The sequence below is a fragment of the Gymnogyps californianus genome, chromosome 23 (genome assembly GCF_018139145.2).
Source record: "Gymnogyps californianus isolate 813 chromosome 23, ASM1813914v2, whole genome shotgun sequence".
In the NCBI taxonomy this organism is placed as follows: domain Eukaryota; kingdom Metazoa; phylum Chordata; class Aves; order Accipitriformes; family Cathartidae; genus Gymnogyps; species Gymnogyps californianus.
In genome coordinates, this window is record NC_059493.1 from 1,978,936 (window position 1) to 1,993,897 (window position 14,962).

General features: G+C 40.9%; 1 protein-coding gene across 4 annotated transcripts in view; it reads left to right on the forward strand.

The window, feature by feature from the left end:
- Positions 1–13,640, forward strand: part of NSD3 (nuclear receptor binding SET domain protein 3) — a 47,193-nt gene extending 33,553 nt beyond the window's left edge. For 2 of the 4 annotated variants that reach the window (XM_050910360.1, XM_050910363.1), the window contains 9 exons: positions 85–241; positions 811–1,013; positions 1,477–1,589; positions 2,413–2,682; positions 6,213–6,329; positions 6,724–6,865; positions 7,453–7,559; positions 7,922–8,126; positions 9,717–12,377. In XM_050910360.1, the coding sequence (XP_050766317.1) occupies positions 85–241; positions 811–1,013; positions 1,477–1,589; positions 2,413–2,682; positions 6,213–6,329; positions 6,724–6,865; positions 7,453–7,559; positions 7,922–8,126; positions 9,717–9,958 (1,556 nt within the window). In that variant the 3' untranslated portion in view covers positions 9,959–12,377. Of the gene's footprint in view, positions 1–84; positions 242–810; positions 1,014–1,476; positions 1,590–2,412; positions 2,683–6,212; positions 6,330–6,723; positions 6,866–7,452; positions 7,560–7,921; positions 8,127–9,716 lie in introns of those variants that run through there. The other 2 variants (XM_050910362.1, XM_050910364.1) reach the window with 2 other exon arrangements.
- Positions 13,641–14,962: the final 1,322 nt, after the last annotated feature.

Below are 14,962 nucleotides of genomic sequence, written 5' to 3' on the forward strand. Positions count from 1 at the left end.
GATTTAAAATGAATGCCAGTTGCTATGCACAGGGGGAAGCAAATCCTGACTTCTATAAACCAAGCAGGGTTTCTTTGTTTAAAGGTGGAAAACTGTTGTGCTGTGAATCCTGCCCAGCTTCCTTTCACCCTGAGTGTCTCAACATAGAAATGCCTGAAGGATGCTGGAATTGCAATGACTGTAAAGCTGGCAAGAAGCTACGTTACAAGCAGATCGTTTGGGTCAAGCTTGGAAATTACAGGCAAGTTCGCTGGTTTTGGTTTTTAATGCTTTGGATGTTTTTAATGTACTATAGAATTACAGGAAGATAACTCAAAGCAGCTCAGTCTTTGTAAACAAGAACTAGAAATACAATAATTCATCTACTTTCTGTCAGACATCGATGTCGCCCTTGAAATTAAATTCTCCTGCTTTTTCCTGGCAATGATGGGTACTTGATTGTGCTTACATTTGCTCTGTAGAGCGTAATAGTGATATGGAAAACCAGGGGCTGTCTTACAGAAGATGTCCTAGCTTGTGTATGCTGTTAGTCACCTGCAGGAATACAAGCATTTATAGGTGATCTTAGAGATCAACTCTCATGCCACGTATGTTCTCAAAAGGCTTTTCCAAAATCTGGAGTAAGAACTTTTCTCGTGTTTTGCATGGTACTTCCCAGGTATTGCTAGAGGGAGCCTTGATTGCATAAGGAAGGAGTTCCTTTCTTTAAGAAAGGAAAACTGGCTTTTATTTCTCAACCAGTTAGGCAAACCCAGAAGCTAAGGCTATGGTTCAGGGAACTTACGTTCTTCTTTTTTTTCCACTTTTCAGGTGGTGGCCAGCAGAGATCTGCAATCCCAGGTCTGTGCCTCTCAACATACAGGGCCTCAAACATGATATCGGGGACTTCCCAGTATTTTTCTTTGGTTCACATGACTACTATTGGGTACACCAGGGCAGAGTTTTCCCTTATGTTGAAGGAGATAAAAGCTTTGCTGAGGGGCAAACTAGTATTAACAAGACCTTCAAGAAAGGTAAAATCAAACAAAGTTTATAGTGGTTTATCAAAAAAATTCCACGTGTTTGTGTCTCCATCACCACTTAACCTGCATGGGAATATTATGTGACTAGTGTTCTGTGTTCACGTAAAATTGCAAACATTATGTAGATCCCTTGACTGCAGATAAAAATATGTTTCTTTAAGTGCCTACTCATTGTGCATTGTTGTGGGCAAGTTCAATTCTTCCACAAACTGGGAAATGTTAAGATGGAGCTTGGGCTCTGCTGCATGGGATCGTTGTTCAGTATCTCAGTACCTACTGAAAAGTACCTGATGATAGATTCATGATATACTGCAATAACTCATTTTTAGCTTGTGTTTTTGTTCATAGAATTCTATTCCTAGCTTTTAAAAAAAATAAATTTAAATACATACATATATATTTGATTAACAGCAGCTGGTGCTAATTGCTTTCTATTTTGAACTCCCTTGCACAGCACTTGAAGAAGCGGCAAAGCGCTTCCAGGAGCTGAAAGCACAAAGAGAAAGCAAAGAGGCATTAGAAATTGAAAGGAATTCAAGGAAACCTCCACCTTATAAACATATTAAAGTGAGTTGGCTTCTTTCTTTTCCTGTTTTTATTCTGTGCGTGAGTAAGCTATGTATTTAAACCAATATTTGCAAGAATTCAAGCTTAAGGAAATTCAAATAAATCATTTTGCTGTTCTTTTTGAGAATCTTTTGTTCTGTCTTATAGTACCATAAAACATTCTTTTAGCAGCGTATTTGTGAAAGAGAGTTAACAGTTGAAGAACAGTTTTACCTAAGGTAGAATTTTGCTGGTTGCAAGCTCGTCTCGTGTGTCTTAGATACATGCTGGCTATTGCAACTTACTGAACTTTGTTAACACTGACCTCAATATTAGTAGGAGTACTGACTGCTCATCCTACTGCAGAGTCTAACTCTTGCCAGCAATTTTGGACACATAGGACTTGGTGTTATTCCTTTAATGGTTTTAGTTGGAAGAAATCCCAGTGATGTACTTGATAAACTTTTGTGTGCTTTGAGTTCCTGAACCAGTAATTTTCCTGGGAAGAGACTCACGCTGTACTGTCTGGAGTCATGAGTTTTAATGTTCTTTGCTTAAATTGCTTACTATTGTCTTCTCTGAACGGTACGTGTCCCCAGTTAAGTTAGCAGTAGAGTGGCAACTACCATCTGTAGAAGCACATGCATGTGTCTGCTGCTGAATTGCAGGAAGTATACTTGTGACACACTATCCTTCAAAAGGGTCTAGAGGAAAAATAATGACGTAATCGTTATTTTCTTGCCTTCTCGTGTCAGTTGATGATTGGCCTCCAGTAAAGCTGTTAAGTCTGTGTTCTTTGTGCATTGTCTTCATCATTTAATTCTTTTTTTCCTTTGTTCCGCAGTCCAACAAGGTAATAGGGAAGGTTCAGATTCAGGTAGCTGATCTGTCAGAAATCCCTCGCTGTAACTGCAAGCCATCGGACGAGAACCCCTGTGGCCTCGAGTCAGAGTGTCTGAACAGGATGCTGCAGTATGAGTGCCATCCCCAGGTGTGCCCAGCGGGAGAGCGGTGTCAGAACCAGTGTTTCACCAAAAGACTCTACCCTGATGCTGAAATCATAAAAACTGATCGACGTGGATGGGGTCTCAGGACAAAAAGGAGCATTAAAAAGGTAGAATTACAAAGGACGAAGGCTGTGATAGCCATCAGTGTGGTTTTATGTGAAAACACTGCAACTCTGTGTACCTGAAGCGCATGCATACAAAAATTTCAGCACTTGCAAGTAAATGCTTTGTGTTAAAAAGACACACTTCTGTGGGTGAAGCAGTAATGGTGAAATCTGCTTAGCTCTTCTGACAGAAGCATCTTAACCTTGATACCTACAGAAGAAAAGCGAGTTCCAGGTGTTGGTGAATTTGTGAATTCTGTTGGTGGAGGGAAAGAGCATGCGTGTGTTTTCTCACTCTGCCTACTGGGCAAAAAGGGAGAGCACGGTCTGGGAAGAAGTAGTCTGAATGATGGTTTCTTTCCCTAAATAAGGCCATTGAAGATGATGAAATCTTATAGGGCTGCCAGAATAAGTCGCCTGTTTTTTCTCTCTTTTTTTTTTTTCCCCCCCTTTTCTTCCCCTCGTCCTTATTATAAGCCAGCAAATGACAATCACAAAATATGAGAGAAGCTCAAAGGGTGGGTGGAGTCGGCTTGAATTGTGAGCCCCTTTTCAAGGGGTTATTCTTGCGTCTCTCCTTTTGCCTTTTCTTTTTATGCTGTTACACAGCAACATACTGATGGCGTTTTCCTGTTAGTGGGTTGCAGTGGGGGAGTTTGCGGTATTGCTCTTATGGACGTCTGGTAACGAGTCAGCTTTCTCACCCTCCTGGCGTTCAACTCTTCAGCCTGGATTTGTTTCAGAAGAACTCGCAGGGGATTATTAATGAAAGGCTTGAGGTGATCAGGCTGCATTGGACAACAAACTTTAAAGGTTCTTAGAAGTTCAAGAAGGCAGAGAAGAATAATGAAGATACCGAGATTTCTGTTGGTGGAAATGATGCTGCTATTATAACAAAAAGCAGCAAGGACTGATGAGCCTCAGGAAATGTTACAGACTTTGGCTTAAATACTAGAATGGCTGGCGTCCTTAAGAGGATCAGTGGGTGCGGTCAGTGAGGAGGGGGAATGAGAATATTCTTCCCTGACTGTCAGAAAGCAATTGGATGTGGATCGCTTTGGTTTTCCTTTACGCTGTACCACTGCACACTGTATTGCTGGGGATACCAGTCTGGGATTCAGGTGGGATATGCGGCAGTTGATAATGAAAAACAAAATCTTACACTTGCATATCTAAGTGTGAGAATCCTCGTCTAGCTGGATTGCAGTCTTGCTGTACTTCGAGGCAAGCATGAGGATGATTGGCCTGGATTTCACCTCTGCTTTGACTTGCCAGGCAGAGGAATGGATCTGATGGACGGATGTGTGTTTTGCTCTTACTCATGCAGGCTTCGTTGTTTCTGAACAAGGAGATGGCTGAGCATACCTGAAGAGCAGAAGATGCAGTTATGTCCACGGATGGAATCGGACACTTTAAGACTTCAGGACAAGTTGTTTTTGTCATGTAACCCACATCCTCAAGACTCTGCTCTAGAGAACTCTTTTGCTCTTGGTTGCCTTCGTATTTTCTTCAGTTTGAATTTGCACTCGTCTTAACAGCAACAATATCCTGGAGCTCCTCATCACGAGCAAACAGGCGACAGTTTTGGTGGACTTGAACTTGATGTGAGGATTACACTGCTCTGCTCTGTAGAGAGAAAGTGGCTGCTCTCCAGACTGGAAATTCTGCTGTGACGTTTTGGATTGGATCATCACTGTGGGATGATGTGTTTAGCTTCCGGTGTAATCAGAAAGCATAGAAAAAGCAAAGACATCCTGAACTGATTCTTCTACCATTAAGCAATGCGGTATCTAACTGTATGCACAGGTAGTGTGTAGGATAATCCACTGAAGAGGTCCTGCAATCTCAAGATGAAAGCTTTGGGCTTATGTATAGTAAATTCAACTGTGAATTCTTTGCTTTTGTCCATTTTTACTAGACATCTACCTCCTTGGCTTTTTAAAATGTAGTTTACAGTCTCTAGAAATCTGAGATGGAGAAATATTATGTAGTGGTTTGTGGCAAGCATGCATGTAAGTAGGGTGATATTGGAGGTGTTTTAACAGACCAGTTTCGGTGAGGATGCCGTTAACCACTCCATTGGTTATAGGTGGAAACTTCTGACTGCGTTTGGGACTTTTTTCAACCTATGCATACCTGACTGATTTGACAACAAGTAGCTAGAGGAATAGTGAGGGGAAAAGCTGTGTTTAAAAACCTTTCAATACACTATGATTATTCCTGTCCCAAGTACCAGGTGAATTTTTATAGCAGGTTTGGGTTTTTTTTTAATAGTAGAGTTCCTGTGAATTTAATATGCAAACTTTATAAATGCATTTGTGTCCTGTAAGAGCTTTACTGAAAACTGTTGGTGGTTCTGTTGAATTGTCCAGGTGTTCCCAAATACACAGGCTGAACTGAAAGCAACTTGGCGCTGAAGGGACTTCAGTTTTTTCCCTTTGATTTGGGCTAAAATTTTCAGAAGCACCCAAGTGATTTTTATCAAGTGAATGTGTGTTAGATAAGACTCAGACTATTCCAGATTGTAAATCAGTCTTAACAAGTGCCAGGCTTCTGAGTCACTTGGGTGACTTACCTCTCAGAAACGGGACCCAAATTGCCTGATTTCCACCCTTATCCCCTTCATTTAACACTTTCTTCATTCATGTTTGGGTTGTGACCGCCGCGGGTGAGGGTATGCAGGGACAGGCACTGCTGCCTGGAGCCCTGTCGCAGCCTTCAGGGCATCTCGGAAGTCGCCTGCCCAGGCGTCTGCCCCGAGCATGGCTGGCAGGGTAGCGCTTGTTAACATGTTGGTACTGTATGTTACAAGAGTTTTTCCTGAAATATCAGGTGCTTGTTGGACACTTGAATTTGAGTATTTCAAGTAGCTATTTTTAACAGTGTTTTAAACCATCAGCAACTGGCTGTCTTGATAAAGTGATGCTCAGAGTGCTGAGTATTGACTCCCTTGTATCAAGGTATCAATCACATCCCAGCTCTTCTGAATTCCCTTAGGTAAAAGTTGGGAACACGCTGTTGGCCTGGAGGGCTACTCTTAAACATGTCTTTTAGTGATTCATTTTTTTAAGTTTACAATTTTTGTATAATCTGTGTTTCATTAAAACTTTGTGCTGCAAATGTTCTGAGTTTATTGACCATTAAAAGTCCTAATAAAAGTGAAGTATGTAGTGAAAATACTTGCCATTGTAGTAGTTCACGTTTCCTTAGGAGTCTATGAATATTGTCTCACTGTCCTTTTTAAAAGAAAACATGAAACTTTAAAGGATTATGGAGAACTGACAAATATGGCTTGTGTAGTGAATATGGAAACAGTGCTTGGCTCTGCTGCCTTTTTATTTTGAGTGGGCTTACTGCTTGGACAACAAATACCTGGTGCACATATTCACATCTTGCCTACTAGATGGTTAAAGTTAATACTTTTTGTGATGATTAGAGTATATTTTTATAGGACATGCTTTTTTCTGTGCTGCTTCCCTTTATCATCATAAGAAGTAGTAAGCATGGATTTCTTATTTTTGTTTACTTTTCAGGGTGAATTTGTGAATGAATATGTTGGCGAGCTAATTGACGAAGAAGAGTGCAGATTGCGGATCAAACGTGCACATGAAAACAGCGTAACCAATTTTTATATGTTAACTGTAACAAAGGTAAATATTATGTCTTGTTCAATATAAACTGTTTCTGGTTGAAACTAGGGGCAAAATGCTGGCAGAAGCATCATTCCATGTTTGATGTTATCCTCCTGCCGACACTCAGGTGTCAGTAGGAGGATAACATCTGTATTTCTCTTTAATGGAATGGGTGAAGAGATGAAACAGAAAGCCTGTGTCTTAGGTTGTGCACTCTGTGCCTGTTTCACTTCTGTAAGCACAAATATTCAGACAGTTTTTCATAAAACTAACTCTACAGGGAAAACTTACCACTCCTAACTAATTTAAAATAAGCAGAATTTTTGCTGCCTTAGCCATCAGTAGTCACTTGTCAGCAGGCAACCTTTTTTTGTTTGTAAGTACTAAATATGTCTTTGTCTTTTATTTGAAGGACCGGATAATAGATGCTGGCCCAAAGGGGAATTATTCTCGTTTTATGAACCATAGTTGTAATCCAAACTGTGAAACACAGAAATGGACAGTGAATGGTGACATTAGAGTTGGACTATTTGCTCTTTGTGATATTCCTGCAGGTAAAAAGATGGCACTATTTTGCATGTATGCTTTTGTCTTGAAATGGCTAAGTTCCTAACTTGGCCATGTTTGGTTTTTTTTCTCTGAAGTTACTTAATACCAGTGATGTTTATAGGAACTTTGTCATTCATTGGAGTGGAGACAAATATTTGAGTTCCAGTTTTAGCAGGGATCTTATAGTTAGAAATAGTTTGAAGCTGAAAACTACTGTTAAAGCTAACTACGGGGTTTGTTGCTAAGTACAATGTTAACTCTGTGTCATGTAAACGCTTACCATGGCATTGCTGCTTTTCACCAATATTTGTCTGGTGTGGTATTATCTTTCCATGTTAAGTGTTTTACTTGATCTGCCATTTTAACTGGGTCTGTATGATAGTATAGCTGCTGCTTATGTCTGATCTAGGCAGGATTTGCTACTTTCAGAGTTTATGAAATCAATGCACTATTTCAAGCTTGCCCTTTTAAAACATATATTGCTGCTAGATCTCACAGACTATGAAGAGAGAAATAGTAATGAAATGTCATTGTCACAAGCCTGTCTTTCCTCAGTGTCTGTGTGGGTGAATTGTTTTTCTTTAAATTCTAGGAATGGAGTTAACATTTAATTATAATTTGGATTGCCTGGGCAATGGTAGGACCGAATGTCATTGTGGAGCAGAAAACTGCAGTGGTTTCCTAGGAGTGCGTCCAAAGGTACATGGATGAAAATTGAAGCTTCTCTTCCCAAATCCAGAGATCTAGTGAGAGCGGGCAAAGAGAGGTTTTTGTTTTATTTAACTTCTTTCTTCAGTCTGTGTAATACTTTCCACCCTTGAAAGTCTCTAAAGATTTTACAGTTAAGCACTGTAGTGCTGTTGTGTCTAGGGTGAAGTTAGTTTACCAAATTGTGTTAATTCAGATACATGTGGATGGGCATTTCTGGCTTTTATAGCTTAAAAACTTTTTTGAGTGGATTTAATTTAAGCATAGTTCATGCAAATAATAACCCAAAGTTGATTAAATTAATGCAAGGGGTTTATAAAGTGACTGTGTGCTGTGATCTTTGTAATTGCTAGACAGCATTTGCAACGGCAAATGAAGAGAAGGTGAAGAATGCAAAATTAAAGCAGAAGAAACGGAAAATAAAAACAGAACAGAAGCAGATGCATGAAGACAACTGTTTCCAGTGTGGAGATGGGGGAGAACTAGTCATGTGTGATAAAAAGGACTGTCCCAAAGCATACCACCTCCTATGCCTTAACCTGACTCAACCACCTTTTGGTAAGAGCAATCGTATGGCTTCCTATTCATCTTTTCCCTCCTGCAGCAAGACAATGTTTGAGCTGAAATGCAGTATTCGTTTACATTAAATGCAGCATATTTGCTTTTGCGATACCACTCATTTTTAGAAATACATCAGGTGGCAGTGTTCCTAAATGAGAACCGATGGACAGAGAGGCATTCTAATAATTTTTCATGTTCTTCTTGTTGCATCTCTTTCTTGGATCAAACTTCCTCCTCTTCTTTTGATTGAAATATAAGCATCGTCTGGATGTCCCAGTGTCACCAAGCGCAAGTCAAACGACGGTTCAAACCACTGACATAGCAAGCATGATGTGTAGGGCTCGATTAATCAGTAAATGTATTTAAATTATCTGCTGTATCCTGATGGCACGTATCTTCTGTTTGACTTTTTCCCTGTTAAGGCATAGCTTTTTGTAGCTAGGGCTCAAATTATTCAATACAACATCTTAATCCGATTGCAGGATTTTGTAAAAGTCCATATCTCTTTAATCTTCCCGATTCCAAAGACTTTGGTGAAAATAATTGGAAGTCCAGATTAGTCAATGATTAAATTAACCAAAAGGCTGCTATGAGTGAAGTTGAATCTGTCACATACCTTTTCAGCATATTAGAAACAGGGAAGCTATCCAGCAAATTAGCTATTTTGAGGAGAAAGAAATGATAGCATCTTAGCACCAAGAGCAACTTGAATTAGGTTTTTTTGTTGGCTTTGTTTTCCTTTGAAGTTTGGTGGGGAGAGGGTTAGCCTGGCCCAGATAGGCTAGTTACAACTTCATTAGAGGTCTGGAGTCCCATCTTGGTGTTATTCTCACTCTTTGGGACGCGGGTCTCGACACACTGTAAATGCCATGTCCCTGTGAAGGAGAGTGCTCTCTGTTTCTCGACAGTAACCCAGCCAAAAGGGACGTCAGCGAGGCTTGGACACAGCAGCAAGAAGCTTTTGATTTTCCTTTTTTGCTATATTCAGTGTACCTTTGCAGTCTGAGAGTTCAGCACGTGGTCATACAAATACGTGTCTGAATGGTTTGGGGGATCTGGGGTTTTTTATGCTCGAACATATTTTTACACAACTTGTTCTTCTCTGAGCCATTTCTTGCTTATTTTTCAAAACTAATGCATTCAGTCTTCTACATTGAAGTACACTGCAGTTGAACTAAAACTTAATTTGGAGATACCCATCTGAGCGAGTACTGTGTCCACATCAATAAGAGATGCTCACAAATCAGAAAAATGTACAAAACAAACTCCATCTTGCAAGGACGTTTGGTGCCTTGATGCCAAAGGAGGTCAATCTAACTATTTTAAGCTCTCGTTATGCATGCAGCAATGTTTTGAGCCAAGTGAGGCCTAAAAAAAAGGCGAAACGACTAAGAGCTGTTTCCGGTCAGATTCTTGTAAATGAGACGCAGAAGTAGCAGCTACAGTAAGAGCTGATTTTTCTGAACTTTCTTTGCATTCATCTGAACAATTACAACATGGAGTAAGGGTTAAAGGCCAGTGCTGTCCCCGAAATGCACTAATTTCAGCTTCCTGTCTCTCTCTTCTCCCTTCCCCTCCCATCCTCAGGAAAGTGGGAATGTCCGTGGCATCAGTGCGACGTCTGTAGCAGTCCTGCAGTTTCATTCTGTGAGTTTTGCCCTCATTCGTTCTGTAAAGATCACGAGAAGGGAGCCCTGGTGGCATCAGCGTTGGATGGCCGTCTCTGCTGCTCCGCACATGACCCTAAATCTCCTGTGGCACCTGAGTACTGGAGCAAGATAAAGTGCAAATTGGAACCACAGAATCCTGTAGAAGAAGCAAAGGAGTGAATTTGGTTTAAAAACAAACAAGGGAGGGGAGAAGAGGGGCAAACAGGCAATGAACTTGAAGAGACTGCTATGACACATTCAGTCTTTGTCATCAGAGCCGTCGTGTGTGAACTGGGAACGGGACCATTTAATCTTAGCAAGCAGAAGCAGGCAGTGGTGTTTGTTTTTTATTGTTTGGTCTTTCTTTTACCCTTGAATGTGCTACAGCAGCTCTTACTGTTGGAAACCAGAAACGTTTTGGCCTTCAAAGAAAAACGTAGACCTTTTGACAGTGAAAAGAATATTCTGTTTATAATATGTTCTTTGAGTGTAGAAAGCAAAGCATAGCAACGTATTTATTTATTTAATTTTTAAAGGGTGTTGAAGATCTGGTTTTGATCAGTCAACGTGTCTTTAAAAACAAAATAGCAAAGCCAACGTAACTTTTGTGTCTAGTTTATGAAAAGAATAAAGGCTCCCCACTCTGTGTAACATTGAGATGCCATAAAGACAGATGTGGGTTTCAGACCAGGTGACCCTGAAATGCCTCCATTCCAGTACTTATTTTTAAAGGCATTTTGAGAAGGTAGGTTATATATCATGTTAACTTATGAATATTATTGTAAAGCTTTTCCTATGAGAAATCAGGTGTATGACTCCTTGGAAGTGCTTGTAACACAAGATCTAGCATTGTTTAAGGAGGGAAGAAATCATGGTTCCTTGCTTGAGAGCTATAACCAGGTGTTTGCAGATAGATGGAAATTCAGAAAGAGCTTAATTGCACAATGGTCATTTCTTTATCCCACCTAATTTGGAAAACCTTCCTAGTTAGGAGAGCCTCCCAGCCTCGGTCACATACTGCAGCACACTCAGAACTGTAGTCTTAATCCTGCCAGCGGGAGCTCTGCCATTGACTTCTTTGGATGGAGGATTGTTCTGTGCGTGTGTATTTGTCATCTGCCAAGTCTGCACTTGTTTTATGGCAGTGATACTAGTGTGATTCTTTATTGCCGCCTTCTCAGACTCCTATTAGCCTCAAAGGAAATTTGAGCGCTTAAGGAATCTGAGCCATGTGCATGTTTGTTTTGACAGAATGTTTAGATTTTTTTTGCTGAGAGAGATCTTCTAACTTTTTAATCTTCGTTGTTAATGGAGCTAAGAAAAAATCTCAGCGCTTCTTCAATGAACAGGGTATTTTCTATCTGGGTATCGGGCCGTATTCACAGCAGCCAACTTCAGCCTCATGAGACGGCTCTCTCTTGGATTTCCTCTGTTAATCAGTAGAGAGACAGGCTCCTTCAGTGAGGCTTTTGAAGTGGCTTAGGTAGGCTCCTGCTCCAGATCTTCTTTTGAAAAACCTATCCTCCTCCATTTCTTGTGCAAGGAGCCTCGGGGGACTAGTTTCCCCAGGCTGAAGTTAGTCTTTGGTGAACCTCCTCCCCTAGCCCACAATCTTACAAAGCACTGTGCGTCTCCCCCTGCCCTGGTATAGTTAGAGTGTACTTTTGACTTGTATACTGGTATTAGCTAACTTCGTGCTAGCTTTTTGCTAATGGGTATTGAAAATAATCCTGAATGAAAAGAATTAATTTCAGGTGTTGCTGGCACCTGGCTAAATTAAGCCTTTGAATTAAGAACCTTGTCTCTGGAAAACTGCTTACATAAACCTACAGGAATGTGGTGACTTCTCAGTTCAAGAAAATAGCAGGCTGAAAAAGAACATGTGGGATTTTAGAACATGTCTTGCCTCTGGCTGGTGTCCTTCTTGTCCTCAAATTTATGTACGGGGGGGATTTTTTTGTGTGCAATTGTAAAATTACAAAATACACTACAATCTCTTTAAGCAGCTACTGTGCCATTTAACTGATCTGGCAGTTCATCTTCTGAAGGTCTGCAGATGCCTTTCCTACAAACTTGGGGGTGTCTTGGGTGGCATAACTGTGCAGATATCTCGTGGGTCAGTTCATGGTACAGAGGGCTATTGGGATCTATGAAGCACTTCATCTTGTGGTCCGTACTACAGTGAATGTCTGAAACACTAATCTTGCTTGAAAGCAGTGCTATATTTTGGTATTTTTTACAAAAAAAAATTTACAAAAAGGATTTTATTTTTCTTAACATTTTGTGTGATAAATGTCTCTTTTTAAGCTCTTACTGGGGGTGTTTAACCTTTTCGGAAATTCCAAACATAGCTCTTGCTACAGTGTCTGTAAGGCCCGATGTGTTTGCTTTATATTATTTATTAGGCTGGGTAATGTTCAAATGATTTTCTCTTAGGAAGTTAGAGCATTCTGAATATTGCAGATACGCTGTCGCGTGAGTGCACCTACATACTTTTTTCATTCTGTGTCCGTGGTGGCTTACTGACCAGAGGGAAATGGCGTGGTGGCACCAGAACGCCCTCACGAGCGTTTGACGTGGCGGGGAGCAGACAAGAGCCACGGACCGTCGGTCGCCACGCGAGACGTCCTGCTGTGACGTGCCGGTGCGCCGAGTATCGCAGAACACGTGAAGGTTCACAGAAGGCTTAAAAACTTGTAAAATGCTGTGAATTGAGGCCTGCTGCAACTCCTGTGCCATGCCGCCTGATGTCTTGGTTGACTTTGTTTTCAAACTTCTTACAGGTGCTCCTTTTTCCACCAAAAAAAGATTAATAATAGCTGACAGCTGGGCTTGGACTTAAAAGGGAAAATAGGAGATTGGTTTATAAGCTTGTACAACTTACGAACAAAAAGTCTGAACTGGATTTCACGCTATTGGAGAGAAGGTGAATCTTTCAAAAAAACTTTTAACATTCTGAGATAAGAAAATACCTAATTCAAAGTATTTTGGTAACTGTAGGGGGTTTGTTCTATATGCCAAACACAAAATGTTAAAATACACATTTTAACCACATCTTTGCAAACTGAATAACAATAATGCAATTCCTTTGTGAGGAAAAGATTTAACAGCTGTTTTGATTAATTGGCATCAGCAGAGGGGGAGTCAGCTGCTGAATTAAATTTGTGTGGTCTCTAAAATGAGATAAGTAATCTTGGATAGTTTGGTCGTTTCGTGCTGAGGCCTGGAAGAAATCCACAGAACTGCTGGTGATTTCGATGGAGAACTTAAATCTGCTGTTTAAGACTGTCAGTTGTTCCTTAACTGGAACGCACCGTCACACTTTTCCCTGTTGTTTTAAATTTTTGAGATGGCACCACGCTTCTGGCGAACGCCTGACTGCAGCTCTGTCGCCTGTGCGCTCTCTAGTGCAGTGTCTGAGCTGCTCTGCAAAGTTAACGGGATTTTGTTGTTTACTGGAGCTTTTACTCTACAGTTCGCACCTTAGCACAGCGCGGACGTTCTGCAGACCGTGGCCAAATGGTGCAATGGCTGGTTACTACCATTTTCTAAATACATGGTGCAAGCATTAGTTATTGTAGCTTTCAGATTATTAGTATAGACTTGTCCTATCAGTAGACTGTTGAAGGCATTTGCAGCTCAGGAAGGATGACGTTAAAAGGCAATTTTGTGGGCAAATTACCTTCTCTGGTCACCTCCATGGTCTTAGAGAATCTGTTAAAATGGAGTAATAGGGCTGGAATGTTTAATTTTGGCCTTTCTTCTAAAAAACTTCTTGTATCTTAATTTCAGGATAGAATGGGAAAGACACAATTACTAGACGTAATTAACAATGAGCATAAAATCTGTATATATTGAAACTTTACAGAAATATGTGGGTGGGGTGGGGGAGGAGGGTGGGAGGGGGGATGTCCAGCGCTGGTACGAAGTAGTCACTTTAACATTGAAACCTCTGCCTCATTGAATTCAGGGTTTAATGTACTTGAAGCTCTGCGGTTCCTTATACAGCTTTTTTATTTATACATAACTTTTTTTGTATACTACATTGAAAATGTCTTTGACTTCCCTGAAGTTACTTTCTGCTCCCACTGTACAGTGAATCTGTGGCAAATGGGAGAGTTTTTCAAAGCAGCTGTCTCAGACTTGTGTGTGTTCAAGAAGCGTGTTGCATGAGAGACGGCAACCTTGGAGTAATGCTGTCCGTTTGCTTTCAGTTTTCCATCAACTTTCCCCTACCATTTACCTTTTGTGTAGCAAAAACATTTGCACTTACGATACACTCCTACACTTTGGATGTATTCACAATGTTGTTCTGACGAAAAAAGAAAAAAAAAGGGCAAAAAAGAAAAAAAAGAAAAAAAAAAGCTGTTTGCTATTATGTTCTATTCCTGAGTGACGAGCTCAGGTCCTTATTACCCCTGTGAGGGGCTATCTCACTGCTCTGGAGAGGGGGGAGTTGTTGAGCTGAAACTCTGTCTGTGCTTTGCATAGAAGACTTCTGTAATTAATGTGAAATCAAAAAGGGAAAACGCGTATGAATTTGCCAAAGCCATTCACTCATTCACTGTTTCTCGTGTGGTACTAGCTGCCGGGGGGGTAGTGCAGGGGAGAGAGGCGAGCTGCCTTTCCTAGCGCCGTCTCTTCCAGCTCCGGACGGCAAGGTGGCTGTGCGGTGCTCCTCTCCAGGCGTCCTGGCGCAGCCGGGCACTGGACCCTTCTGAGCAGTTCGTACTCGCTTTTGGGTTGTAAACAGACTGGATGGAAAAAAAAAACCAAACCACGTTTCCCATTCACTGGTCGAGCTGTATCTCATTTCTGGTGTCACTTTTCCGTTTCAAACCAACCGATGGCGTTGCCACAGAAAACAAGGTGATAATTTACTGTTTCAGCTGGCTGGTAATAAGGGTGTTTGTTCCGCGTAGGGGTGTGCGCGTACCAGGGGTTGCTGTGAGAAACTGAACCCGTTTGTTTCCACGCGAGTGATGTTGCACAACACAGATACCTGCAGATTCCGTTTCCATTCCCATGTACTCTCTATCTGTAAGGATGACCTTTGTAGAGTCGTTATTTCTGTAGACTTTGTTTATCTGTAACAAACTTTGTAGATTCTGTGAAATGTTATTTTAACGAAATCACTCGAGTCTTTAATAGCAAAGCATCAATATTCACTGAAGTCGATATCTT